The sequence below is a fragment of the Pseudorca crassidens genome, chromosome 2 (genome assembly GCF_039906515.1).
Source record: "Pseudorca crassidens isolate mPseCra1 chromosome 2, mPseCra1.hap1, whole genome shotgun sequence".
In the NCBI taxonomy this organism is placed as follows: domain Eukaryota; kingdom Metazoa; phylum Chordata; class Mammalia; order Artiodactyla; family Delphinidae; genus Pseudorca; species Pseudorca crassidens.
In genome coordinates, this window is record NC_090297.1 from 119,723 (window position 1) to 132,025 (window position 12,303).

Here is a 12,303-nt window from a genome sequence, read left to right on the forward strand (position 1 = left end):
CTGGGGCGCAGTAGCGGCGAGGACGGGTGCGCGGCCAGGAGCCCCCCAGGCCCCCGCCCTCGAGACCCAACTCCAGCCCGGGCCGGAACTAGTTGGGCCGGCTGCGGAGAGCCAGGCTGCAGGACCACCCGCCCACCATGCCGGCGGTCAAGAAGGAGCTACCCGGCCGCGAAGACCTCGCCCTGGCTCTGGCCACCTTCCACCCGACCCTGGCCGCGCTGCCACTGCCGCCGCTGCCCGGCTACCTGGCGCCACTGCCCGCCGCGGCCGCCCTGCCCCCGGCTGCCTCGCTACCAGCCGCGACCGCGGGCTACGAGGCGCTCTTGCCCCCGCCTCTCCGCGCCCCGCGCGCCTACCTGAGCCTGCACGAGGCCGCCCCGCACCTTCACCTGCCCAGAGACCCTCTGGCCCTCGAGCGCTTCTCGGCCACTGCGGCCGCGGCACCGGATTTCCAGCCGCTGCTGGACAACGGCGAGCCGTGCATCGAGGTGGAGTGCGGCGCCAACCGCGCGCTGCTCTACGTGCGCAAACTCTGCCAGGGCAGCAAGGGTCCGTCCATCCGCCACCGCGGCGAGTGGCTCACACCCAACGAGTTCCAGTTCGTCAGCGGCCGCGAGACGGCCAAGGACTGGAAGCGCAGCATCCGCCACAAAGGTGCGGCCGCCGTGGGGGCGCGGGCCTCTCCGGTCCCTCCCCTCTGCTCCCCGAGGACCCGTGGGTCCGGACCCCCCTCGTCCTGACACCTGGGAGACTCCATCTCTGCCTAGAGAGGGCGCTGCGACTCCGGGGCCACCGCAGAGACGCCCCCTTCCCCCAAGCACGGTCGCCTTGGTGGACCCAGGCAGAGCGCCCTCGGCCTCCGCGGTCCCCGCAGCGCTGGCCGCACGAGCCGGCGGCTCCTTCCGTCCGGAAGGTCTTTGCGGGATTCCTGGGCCTGAGGCTCACGGGGAAGTTTACGGGAACTCGGGAGAGCGGGCGGGAGGCCGACTGGGCGGGGTACTCCCCTGCGGGGTCGAGGAGCCACCGGTTCTGGCGGGAGTGGAGGGGCACACGTGAGGCGGCCGGGTGCGGACGCGCGCTGGTAAAGCGAAAGGCAAGGTGCAGGGGTGGCGCAGGCAGGTGGGGGGCGCGGGGGCGCGCGTCGGGGCGGGAGCGCGCGCGGAGCCGAGCGGCGGCGGGGCTGGGAGCAGCCGCTTGGGCTCCCGCAGGAGTCTGGCTCCGAGGGCGCGACGTGCGGGCGCCAGAGCGGGCATGCGGTGGGGGAGGCGGGGTGAGCGCCAGGCCGGGGGTAGGGGGTGGTTAGAAAGTTAGGGGCCCGGTCACGCTCGTCGACTTTGGGGCTCACGGCTCCACCAGGTCAAGCGCAGTCCCGGGTCCCGACCGCGCCGCTCACCTGCGCCGGGCCCGACCCTCCTCCGCCCGGCTCCGGGTTCCGGAGGACCGGCTTGGAGAGCGTGGAGCGCGGGAGGAGTGGCGCAGGGGGAGGGGAGAAGGCCGCCCTCCGTCAAGGGGGGGCGCTCACCGGATCTTGAGTTTCTGAGCTCTGCAGATCCCCGCGGCGTCCGCGAGGGTAGGGTGAGCCGCGAGGCCTGGCGGAGGGTTCGGAAGTTGGACGGAGGCGGGTGTTCATAGTCGTGGTAGGAGGGAACCTGGCCTTGACCCTGACAGCGCCCCGGAAGCGTGCCCGCGTGCCCGGCCCCACCTGTGCCCGCCCCGCTGCCTCACTGGTCCTGCCTCGGCTCTCCTCGCAGGGAAAAGTCTGAAGACGCTTATGTCCAAGGGGATCCTGCAGGTGCATCCTCCGATCTGCGACTGTCCAGGCTGTCGAATATCCTCCCCGGTGGTGAGATGCGGGAGAAAAGTTGGGGCTTCGGGGTCTTGTTTCTCCGCCGCGGAGCTTGTGCCTGTATTTTCTAGGATCAGTCCTAACTTCAACCCTGCCGATTGGCAGGAGGGAGCCCCCAGGGACTAAGAGAGGAGATGACTTTGGGTGGGAATCCCGGGGCACCAGAGCCCTCACCCCCTTGATGCAGGGCAGGGTCCTGCCTATCCTGGAACCTCTCCTTGGGAGTCTGGGAGCTGCTTCTCCTGAGGTCCTGGGGACAGCCCACGGTGTGAAGGATTCCTCCCTGGACAGTGTCACCTGACTGGGGCTTGGGGACTTTGCCTTGTCACAGGTTGGGAGGGGGTCACCATGTCAGCTGGCCCAGCCTGGGAGAGGGGCCAGTCCTAAGGGAATGCTTGTTCTGGGATGTGACAGTGTGACAGTGTCGGCTGGCCTGGATGTACATTCTGGGGTGGCCACAGGCTTGGATGTGAGTGACGTGCATCTCTGGGTGCCCAGGGCTGGAGCCCTACAGGGCAAGGTCCTAGATGTCCAGGAGTGTCCGGGGATACAACCCAGCTTGGGGCACAGGAGGTGCAGTGTGGGCCTTGGGTGTCAAGAGAACTGCAGCTGGGAGCTGGTGTGGGGCCTCCAACCCAGTGTAGACGTCTCTTGACCCCTCATTAGCCTAGGGGAGCAAGAGAGACGGGGCCTGTGCCTGCCCCTGAAGCACTGCCTTCCCCATCGCATGCCCTCCAGGCAGCAGTGGTTGGAGGGCGAACCTGAAAAGGAAATTTCTCCTTGAGGGGGACAGTTCGAGCCCCTGGGGGAGAGCCCATTAGGGCCATGGCTCCTGGCACCACTCGGTAGCCCCGCTGCCAGGAAGGCCTGAGAGGACCCTGCAGGCCGCCCTCAGCTTGTTTACTTTGGACTGGCGGTAGGGTGGGGGAGGGGATGTCCTGGATTCCTCGTGGGCCCTGGGGGTGGGCAAGCTAGGAAGCCACACGCAGTCCTGTAAAGACACACAAGTTGGGCAGGGGAAGAGGACGCAGCTGAACCTCCCCACGTGCCCACCCCACACACTGTCTGGCATGAGCTCGCCATACTCACAGGCATGCCCGCCCACAGAGCCCCCCAGACAGAGCATGTACACAGGCAGCCCACCTTTGCCCGCTGCCACCATACCTGCCTGGGGCAGGAGGCTGAGCTCTCGCTCCCCTTCTCAAGCAGCTGGTGCCCAAGAGGACACCCTCCAGGCTGGTCTGGGTTTTCTGCCCGGGTGAGAGGAGCCCTGCCTCTCCCATCATCCCCTTTTGAAGGTCTCCCGTAGGAGGGGGGTGGGCAGGTGGCCTGAGCACAGTATCAGCCCCCTCTAGGACATTGCTTGCAGGGCTGCCTGCCTGTCAGGGGCTCCCAGGTCCCTGCCCTGCATGAGGGATGGCTCAGACCTGGGCCTGCCTCTTCTGAGCCCGGTCCCTCCCAGGCCCATCCCTGCACCCCTCCCTTAGGAAGGAAGGAGTCTCATGGACCCCCTTGTCTTTCCAGGCCCCACCTTTTCCACAGAGAGACTGTTTTCCCCTACTCCCCGTGGCCAGGTCCACAGGTATGTGCACACTGCACGGTCACAGAATATGGGTGTGCACACGGCGCAGGGCTCACGCAGCCGGCCTCCACACACCCACCCTCGCTGTCTGAGGAGCCAGTGCGTGGCTGGGGCAGGGGCTTAGCACCCAGTTCTTAAATCTCTGTGCTGAGCAGGGGTGAGCAGCTGAGGTCTCTGGTGTGTGTGGGGGAGGCATGTGAGTTCCCTGTCCTTGGCCAGGGTCAGCAGGGCTGCCCATCCTGGCCCCCCACCCTGGGGCCATCCCAGGCCACCCTAGCTGGTCTGGCCGCACCCCACGTGGCAACCTTACTGCTCTGTTTCCCTCTCCTCTTCCTTGTCCCACAGATGAGAAGCAGAGAGAAATGCATTTACTTTTTTCTTAAGAGAACAGCTTAATTAAAGCGGAAAGGCAGGAGAGGAGGTCCTTTTGCTTGGGCTACAGCAGGCTAGAGAAGGGCAGAGCCGAGGGGCCTTTGCAGCTGAGCACACTCCTGACAGGTCAGGGCTGTTGGGAACCCTCCCCCCAGAGCCTGGCCTGAAGAGGCTCGGGGCCCAGATGGGCAGTCACCCCCTCCCCCCCCGCCACCCCGCCTCGCCCGAGCTCTGCTGTCGCTGGTGTAGCACCGAGCCAAGGCCAGGCCCCCTCGTCTTGCAGGCCTACCCCGGCTCCTTCCCCGCCACGCCACCCGTCTCCAGCACTGCCCAGTCCATCTTGCTGAGTGTGTGCTGCAGAGCCGACCATGGGGGGGCCTCCTGGGTGGATGTGTGAGGGCAGGTGTGGCAGAGACTGGCTCCCAGAGCCTGTCAGGGGCACTGCCCAAATCTGGGGCTGGGACGGGTCGTGTGGAGGTGAGGGTGGTCTGGGTCTGAAGAGAACCTTTCCTCTGGAGGGTAGCACTGTGGTGGCTGCACACCGCGGCCCTTCAGATCCAGGGCGACGCTGTGCGGGGAGGGGCGAGAGCCCCCTGGACACCTTCTTCCCCAAGCTCCTGCGTGTGTCCTGCGTGTGGTGGGGACACGTTGTCCTAGCAACAGGAGGGTGGGGTCCTAGGAGGCCTCGGTCACTGAAAAGATGAAAGAGAATTAGGTAAGCCCCAGGCCCCTGCCACCTCCCTGAACCAGTCACCTGTTATTAAATAAGAAAGAGCCCCCTGCCCACCAGACAATAGGAACTTTTTTTCCCTAGGGTGGCAGCGCCTGCAGGCACTGGCAGGTACCATACCGTGCGGGCCCGAGCACGAGCCACCGGCTGTGCGTGGGCTCTGAGCGCCTCTGTGGGGGCCCTGCGCGTGTGCCCCTGCTCCCCACTCACGTGGCGGTCGCAGGGCCGGGACAGGTGCGCCTCGTTGAAAAACTCCGAATCTTTTAGTTCCTAACCCAGGGGGCAGAGCCCCCCCCAGGGCCCGTGGGACAAAGGGTCTCAGCTGCCAGGTGACCTGTGAACCAAAGACCTGCAGTTTGCCAGGGGTCAGCTTCAGCTCCCCCTGAGCTGGGCTCCATTTGGCACTAATCAGAAGGTGGGCTTGGCATGGGTGGGGGGTTCACGCAGAGTGTGAGGGGGGTTGCCAGGCAGACATGCAGGCAGAGGTAACTGCACGTTGAACGGTGACAGGACCCACAGCGTCCCGCGGGTACTCGCGGCCCCTCTGCGCTCCCTGGAGCTGGGAAAGCCGCGCTGGTCTCCAGCAGGCGAGTGCCTGTGGAGGGGCCTGGGCCGAGTGTGGAGCACCGACAAGGCACTGCCACACCCCAGCCCCCCAGGGTGGAGTGGAAGGCAGTCTCTTCAGGGGTTCCTGGTGGAGGCCTTGCCCCCCTGCTCTTGTCTTGGCCTCTGGCCGGTTGTGACGGTCCTGGAGGCTGGAGGCCCCTCTGCTGTAGGCACCCAGGAAGCTGAGCGACCCGGTTTGTCCTAACCTTCCTCTCCCCACTCCCTGTCCAGAACCGGGGGCGGCTGGCAGACAAGAGGACAGTTGCCTTGCCCCCTGCCCGTGTCCTGAAGAAGGAGCTGACCCCCAGCTTCTCAGCCAGTAGTGACAGTGACAGGAGTGGCCCGGCCTGTGGGCAGCGGCTGGGCTTGAAGCAGGAGGACGACCCGCATGTCCGTATCATGAAAAGAAGGTGCTTCAAGGGCCAGGGTGGGAGGGCACGCGGGCTCTGGCAGGTGGCAGAACTGGGGTCTCCAGGCAGCGGAAGGCCACATCAGGCTTCGGGTGGGGGGCCTTTGCCCTGGGGATAGGGCCCCAGTTTAGCTTGCTGTGTCTCCGTGGACGCTGATAGCTGCCACGGCTGAAACAGAACCTGGACCCCCGGGGACATGCCACAGGATGGCTGCGAGCCCACCTTGCCCCCGCCTGGGGGCCGAGTGTCGGGCCAGGACTCGGTGGCATCGCCGGGGAGCGGGCATCACCAGCGGTCACGGCCAGAGCAGGCCACGGAGGGTAGTTGGCCGGGAGGCCCGGAGCCACTGGGTGTGAGGAAGGAAGGCGTCTCTAGGAGGAGGGTCTGGCGGCACCGCAGCCAGGCGGGGAAAGGGGAGCTGGGCGGGCCCCACGCTCGCTCTCACCAGAGGTGCCACTCCCCCCGGCTCCTACTGTCCCTCCCAGGCTTGAGGCTACCCTTCCTGACCTCCCACCTTCTCCCCTCCTGACAGAGGCCCCTCCCTCTGTCCACTCACCCCTTTTTCCATCCTTCCATCCATCTGTAGGTCCATCATCTGTCTGTCCGGCGTGTCTTGTGCATCCCCAGAATTTTAGGCCCTTTCTCTTCCTGCTTGGTCTGTTTTTTTTTTTTTTGAGGTACACGGGCCTCTCACTGTTGTGGCCTCTCCCGCTGCGGAGCACAGGCTCCGGATGCGCAGGCTCAACGGCCATGGCTCATGGGCCCAGCCGCTCCGCGGCATGTGGGATCCTCCCAGACGGGGGCACGAACCCGTGTTCCCTGCATCGGCAGGCGGACTCTCAACCACCGCGCCACCAGGGAAGCCCCTTGCTTGGTCTTTTAACATGTTCCAGTTTCTCCTACCCTAACCCTAACCGTCCGGGCCACCCGAGACACACACCCCCTGCCGCCCCCACTCCTACCCGTGCTAAGGTGAAGCACCACGTGGGCCTCCCACTGCCCTCCATCAGCCCGAGGGCCTTTTCAGGGGTGCTGCTGGGATGAGAGCGTGGGCACAGGGCAGAGCTGCTTCCTTTCTTGCCCTCGCCTGCCTCCGCTGTGTGATGGTCGCTTTCAGGAGGCAGGTTGGCAGCAGCCGGGACCCAGGGGCCACCACTGGAGCCGACAGTGGCCATGGGGCTCATTCCCTGCCCGGAGCAGCTCTAGCAACTAGGAAGTTGGGTTCAGTCACACAAGTGACACGTGCAGAGGAAGCCACAGCCCCACCCCCAGCACAGCGTGGGGGCTGCTCTGGTTCCACTGCAACAAGAAGCAGAGACTCGGGCTCTCAATTCTGCCCTTCCCGATTCCTCTGTCTGGTGAGGCCAGGAGCTGGCTTCTGCCCCGTGAGCCTGTCCTGGCGGCAGCCGCCGGCCTGTTGAGGGTGCTCTGAGCCAGCCCAGTTCCCTTGAGGCTGGCGCTCCAGGGCAGACACAGGGTGTGCCACACACACACACACACACACACACACACACACACACACACACACACACACGTCCTGCTGTCCCCGTGCCGAGTCCTGGAGGCCACACTGACCCTCTGCTTCTCTCTTTGCAGAGTCCACACCCACTGGGATGTGAACATCTCCTTCCGAGAGACGTCCTGCAGGTAGGGCCAGGCTGGGGCCAGGCTGCCCCCACATGCTGTGCATGCGCAGGACAGAGCCTTCTTGCTCCACGTCCCCTGGGTCTGCTTCTAAGTCTCTCCAGCTTCCCTCCCCTCCTCCTCTCCTTAGTCCGTCGTCTGTCCGTTGACTTGTGCCTAGGCTGTGACAGCAGCACGGCCGTGGGTGCTGGACTGCCCAACCCTGAAGCCAAAGTGCGCTCCCCCTCGCACATTGAAACCCATCTGCCCAGAGCTAAGGCCATGACCAGCCCCTCCCACCCTCCCAGAGAACCACTGGGATGTGAGAATGGTGATGTGTGAGTGGGGTCTTGAAGGATGCATAGGAGTTCACTAGGGAAAGGGGATGTCTGCAAAGACATGGAGGAGGGAGGGAAGGGGATGTGAGAAGGGAGGAGGGGAAGCTGGTAGGCCTGGCTCAACTGGATGCTAAAGGGCCTTAGATGCTGGGACTGTTGGCATTGTCCTTCAGGCAGTGGGGAGCCACTGAAAGTTCTTGAGCAGGGGAGTAACCAGTGTATGTTTTGACAAGGTCCTGCTGGAGGCCCCGCCCAGCAGGTTGGGGGTTTGCTCCAGTCCATGGTGATCCAGGCATGGTGGAAGCAGAGAGGCTGAGGGGGCTGCCAATCCAAGATGTAGTAAGGAGATAAAAATGAGGGAACCTGATGAGGAGGCTGGGGCGTGTTGGGGAGACCCAAGTCCCCCGTTTCAGAAGGGCAGGGGTGGATAGTCTGTGGGCAGAGCCCAGGCTGTGGTGCCTGTGATGTCTGCTCAGTGGGGTCAAGTCTTGGCCCAGCGCTTCCAGGGAAGGCCCAGGAAGGGCCCAACCGAGCAGGCAGTGGGCGTCCAGCACTGAGTGGCCCCACTTGCTGCCTGGCTTTGTGCCAGATGTGTTATTATTTATTTATTTATTTATTTATTTTTGCGTTGGGTCTTCGTTGCTGCGCGCAGGCTTTCTCTAGTTGTGGCGAGCGGGGACTACTCTTTGTTGCGGTGCATGGGTTTCTCATTGCGGTGGCTTCTTGTTGCAGAGCACGGGCTCTAGGCACGCGGGCTTCAGTAGTTGTGGCTCGCGGGCTCTAGAGCGCAGGCTCAGTAGTTGTGGTGCACGGGCTCAGTTGCTCCGCGGCATGTGGAGTCTTCCCGGACCAGGGCTCGAACCCGTGTCTCCTGCGTTGGCAGGCGGATTCTTAACCACTGTGCCACCAGGGAAGTCCCGGATGTGTTATTATTTACATTTCTGAGAATGTCTGGGTCCTGGAGCCAAATTACAATGAAAACATCTTTAAACTTATCTCCACCTCATTTTGAAGTTGCCCACTCAACTGATCATTTTTATGAACCGTCATGAACATTGACGACGTTTTATGAGCCTTTTACTTGGGAAGCTACATGATAAGTTTGTCAGCGAAGCCTGTAGGGAAATCCCAGGCTGCTCCTCCGCTGCCTGTAGCCCCCTGCTCACCCCACCTGGCCATGGGATGCGGGAGAGGGCCCAGGTGTCCAGACGCAGGGAGCCCCTAGCAAGAGGCCAGGCCCCAGTGTGAGGGTGCTCCTTCGGCCTGGCACAGGCGCTCAGAGCAGCAGGGCTGATTTTCTGGACTTTGCCAGAGGGGAGACTGAGGGGCTCAGCTAAGAGGACTTACAGCCCATCGGCCCCCCCGCCAGTCCCCCACTGCACACCCCGGCGTCTGGCCAGGGAGGGCTGGCAAGCACACGGCCCAGCAGCCTCACACTGCCCCCACCCTGGCTCTGTCTTTGTCTCCTCCTGGCTCCTTTTGGCCCTGTCCATGTGTCTTTCTGTCTCTAGTCTGCTGTCTGTACTTCAGGCCCTGTCCATCTGTTTGTCTGCTGTTGCCATCCTTTCTGTCGGTCCAGTAGCGCCTGTCCATGTCTGTCTGTCCACCTCCGTCTGTCTGGTCATCTGACTTCATCCATCGATCTTCATCTGTCTGTCTGTCCATCGGTTCCATCCGTCGGTCCATTCGTCCCCGTCCCTCTGTCTGCGTGACTGCAGTGAACCACCTGCCTGGTTGGAGCTCCCCATTAGGCCCCCTGCATCCTGGGCAGCAGGCAGGAGATGTGGCCCCTGCCCTCCCGAGGCCCCTGAGCTGGCCCGGAGGTGGACAAGCGCTGGACAGCACAGCAGGCACTGGAGGAACCCGAGGGCCCCTCACGGGGAGACGGGATCTGAGGGTTCACACGTGTTCAGGCTGGCGTGTACAAAATTTGTTCACGGTTCTTTATATAAAGCCTGGCGTGAATGACACCAGGCTTTATGTAAAGTGAACGACGGAGTGACCACACAGGTTTCCTGGGGCCCATGGGGCAGACCCCCAAGGCAGGGAGCAGGGGTTTGGTGGGTGGACTGTGGCCTGTTTCCCACTAGGCTTCACCTCCCTGGGGCTGCAGCACCTCCCGTGCCTGAATGACCAACGAGTGAAAGCACTGTTGGCCACGGTGGTGGTGAGGGGGGCAGACCCAGTCCCTGCGTGGGGCTCTCGACTGAGGATTCATGGGGAGCAAACTGATGGGGCCTGACCCTACTCCTCAGTCTCTGGGGAGTTGGTCCCCCTCCTGCAGGAGTCCTAGGGACACCAGAAGGGGGTCCCCTCAAGGGAGAGCTCCGTGGCAGCAGCAGCCTCGCCACTAGGCACCCGCCGCCCCTCCCTGGTGCTGAGGACAGCACTTCTCTCTTCCACCCCCCCCCACCCCGCCCCGCCCCCGCATTGATGAGGATGATAGAGGGGGTGAGGATTGCTGCCAATTAATCCCATAAAGTACTTATTCCCACCCCACCTGCCCTCTTGTTTGCGCAGCGGCGGGGGCCTTCTCGCCTCCAGGGAAAGGGGGTTGGGGGTGGGAGAGAGCCTGCATCAGGGTCTCCCAGAGGCTCTAGAGCCCAGCCCTGGAGGCTTCCGAGCTGAAACTGATCTGCTTAGGGGCCAGCTCTGGATTAGCGCGCTCCAGCCACCCAGGCTGGGGGGAGGGGTGCTGGGGGCTATTTAATGAGGTTTAGGGTTGGTTCCCAGGTCACTCAGTGGAGGCCCCCCTTGCAGTGGCCCAGACAGGAGGCTGCTCCGTTACAGGTGGGCTGGGGAGCGAGGGTGCTGGGGAGGGAGCGCTGGCGAGTCACAGGGTGGGCTGGGGAGCGAGGGTGCTGGGGAGGGAGCGCTGGGGTGTCACAGGGCGGGCTGGGGTCCGTCCCTGCTCCTCTTCTGTCGTATCCCAACTTCCTGCCACTCCTGGCTGCATCTGCAAGGTGGCGAGTGGCCCTTCCCTGTGCTAAAGGAGATGCTCTCAGAGCCCCAAGAGCGAACGGGTTGGGGGACCATTCCCTCCCTCTTTTCTCTGGGGTTCTGTGATACAGGCATTGAGCTGATTTGACAGTAAGAGAAATGAGGGAACAAAGTTAAATTTGTGTTCATCCCAGGGTTCTTGGCGGGGAACCCTGGAGAGAACAGAGTGTCCTGAGCACGGGCACACCGGGGACCGCGGTGCGCGTCTGTCTGTGTGTGTCTGCAGGCCTTGGTGAGTGTGCGTGCGCCCCTGTGTGTCCCTGGACACGCGCACACCTCATTGGCTGCAGACTTTGCTCTCAACCTCGGTTTCCTTATTTGAAGAAATCGAGAGTCCATGGGTGACTGCAAGTTTAGCACGTGCACAGGAATGAGTGCTGGGCCCCTCTGGCAGCCTACACCCCAGGAGCAGGCCCCCCGAGGCAGGAGGCAGGGACACCGTGGCCGGTCTCTCTGGAGAGAGCACTGCGGGACAGGGCCAGCCCTGCACTCCAGACAGACCCTCCCTGGGAGCAGCAGTGGGGTCTGAGGGCAAGGCCTCCACGTCCAGCCGACACTCGGCAGGAGCTGGTGGGCCCAGGTGGCGCCTGCGTGGGTCAGGGTGAGAGCCCACACCCACCAGGGAATGGAGATGCTCACAGCGCTCACACGCGAGCTCAGTCAGGAGCCCCACCGGGTCTCACCTTCCCCATCTGCTTCGCTGCAGCCAGGACAGCGACCTCCCCACCCTCATATCCAGCCTGCGTCGCAGCCGCCACCTCGTTATGCCCGAGCATCAGAGCCGCTGTGAATTCCAGAGAGGCAGCGTGGAGGTCGGCCTGGGAGCCGCAGGTGAGGGGCCAGGGCAGTGCCGGGGGTGGGGGGGTGGCGGGGGATGAGGACGGGGCTGCCGGAGCCAGGGCAGCTCAGCGAGAGCATGGCCGCCCCACGGCCCTCCCTGCGTCTCTGCCCGTCGGCTCTGGGTGCCGCCACCGCCCCCAGCAGCCTTGGCGGGCAGCCAGGGAGGCCAGCGGAGGCGGCGGGAGGGGGCGAGGCCGGCTGTCCCCCGGGGCTCTGTGTGATGGTAATTGTGTTAATCCCGGCCAGCCGTGCAGACAGAAGGCGGAGGCGGTGGCTCCACCGTGGCTGCTGCTGCAGGGGGCTTGGAGCGGCGGAGGCCCCAGGGGCAGCGGAAGGCAGGACAGTCAGGGAGTGTAGGCCTCACGGAGGCTCCGAGGTGCACACCTGGGAGTGGCTCCCGGATGGGCAGGGACACGCTCTGCACGCGCGGAGTACCCACCGACCCCACAGAGCGAGGGGCCCCGAGAGGGAAGGGGGCCACGCCCTGAGAGAAGGGGACTGGGGCCTGGACCTCTGCAGGGGTGGGGCAGGAGTGTGCTGGCCCAGGAGCTCTGTCCCTGAGGAGGGGCGGCTCTTGGTGACAGCAGGAGCTCAGAGGGAGGGACAACTTGGGGACCCACGAGGCACCACTGCAGAGACTGTGCGGCATGGCTGAGCTGTGGCTGAAGGTGTGGGGGGGTGCTGAGAGGAGGTGGCAGGGGTCCCTTGCTGCCCTATGGACCAGGGCAAACCCGCGAAGTTCCCAGCAGTGGCTGCAGCTCTCAGGAAGGCTGGGCAGGGGATGGTCCACCGTCCTGGGACACCTGATTACCCCCATCAGGGCCTCCAGGTGTGCCTGTGCCTAGGTAGGCCTCTGGGGGAGTGCTGCTTCTGGAGCCGTGTTGGGGGCGGAGCAGGCGGCTGATAAAATCGAATTGCCCCATCAATCGGGGGAGCCTCCGGAGCCCCACAGTGGT

At 64.2% G+C, this 12,303-nt stretch overlaps 1 protein-coding gene across 5 annotated transcripts in view; it reads left to right on the forward strand.

Annotated features, from left to right (window-relative positions):
• The window catches only part of SAMD11 (sterile alpha motif domain containing 11), a 20,183-nt gene continuing 7,880 nt past the window's right edge, over positions 1-12,303 (forward strand). For 3 of the 5 annotated variants that reach the window (XM_067716208.1, XM_067716218.1, XM_067716227.1), the window contains exons 1-5: positions 4-654; positions 1,752-1,843; positions 5,368-5,546; positions 7,143-7,193; positions 11,214-11,338. In XM_067716208.1, the coding sequence (XP_067572309.1) occupies positions 138-654; positions 1,752-1,843; positions 5,368-5,546; positions 7,143-7,193; positions 11,214-11,338 (964 nt within the window). In that variant the 5' untranslated portion in view covers positions 4-137. Of the gene's footprint in view, positions 655-690; positions 914-1,751; positions 1,844-5,367; positions 5,547-7,142; positions 7,194-11,213; positions 11,339-12,303 lie in introns of those variants that run through there. The other 2 variants (XM_067716197.1, XM_067716234.1) reach the window with 2 other exon arrangements.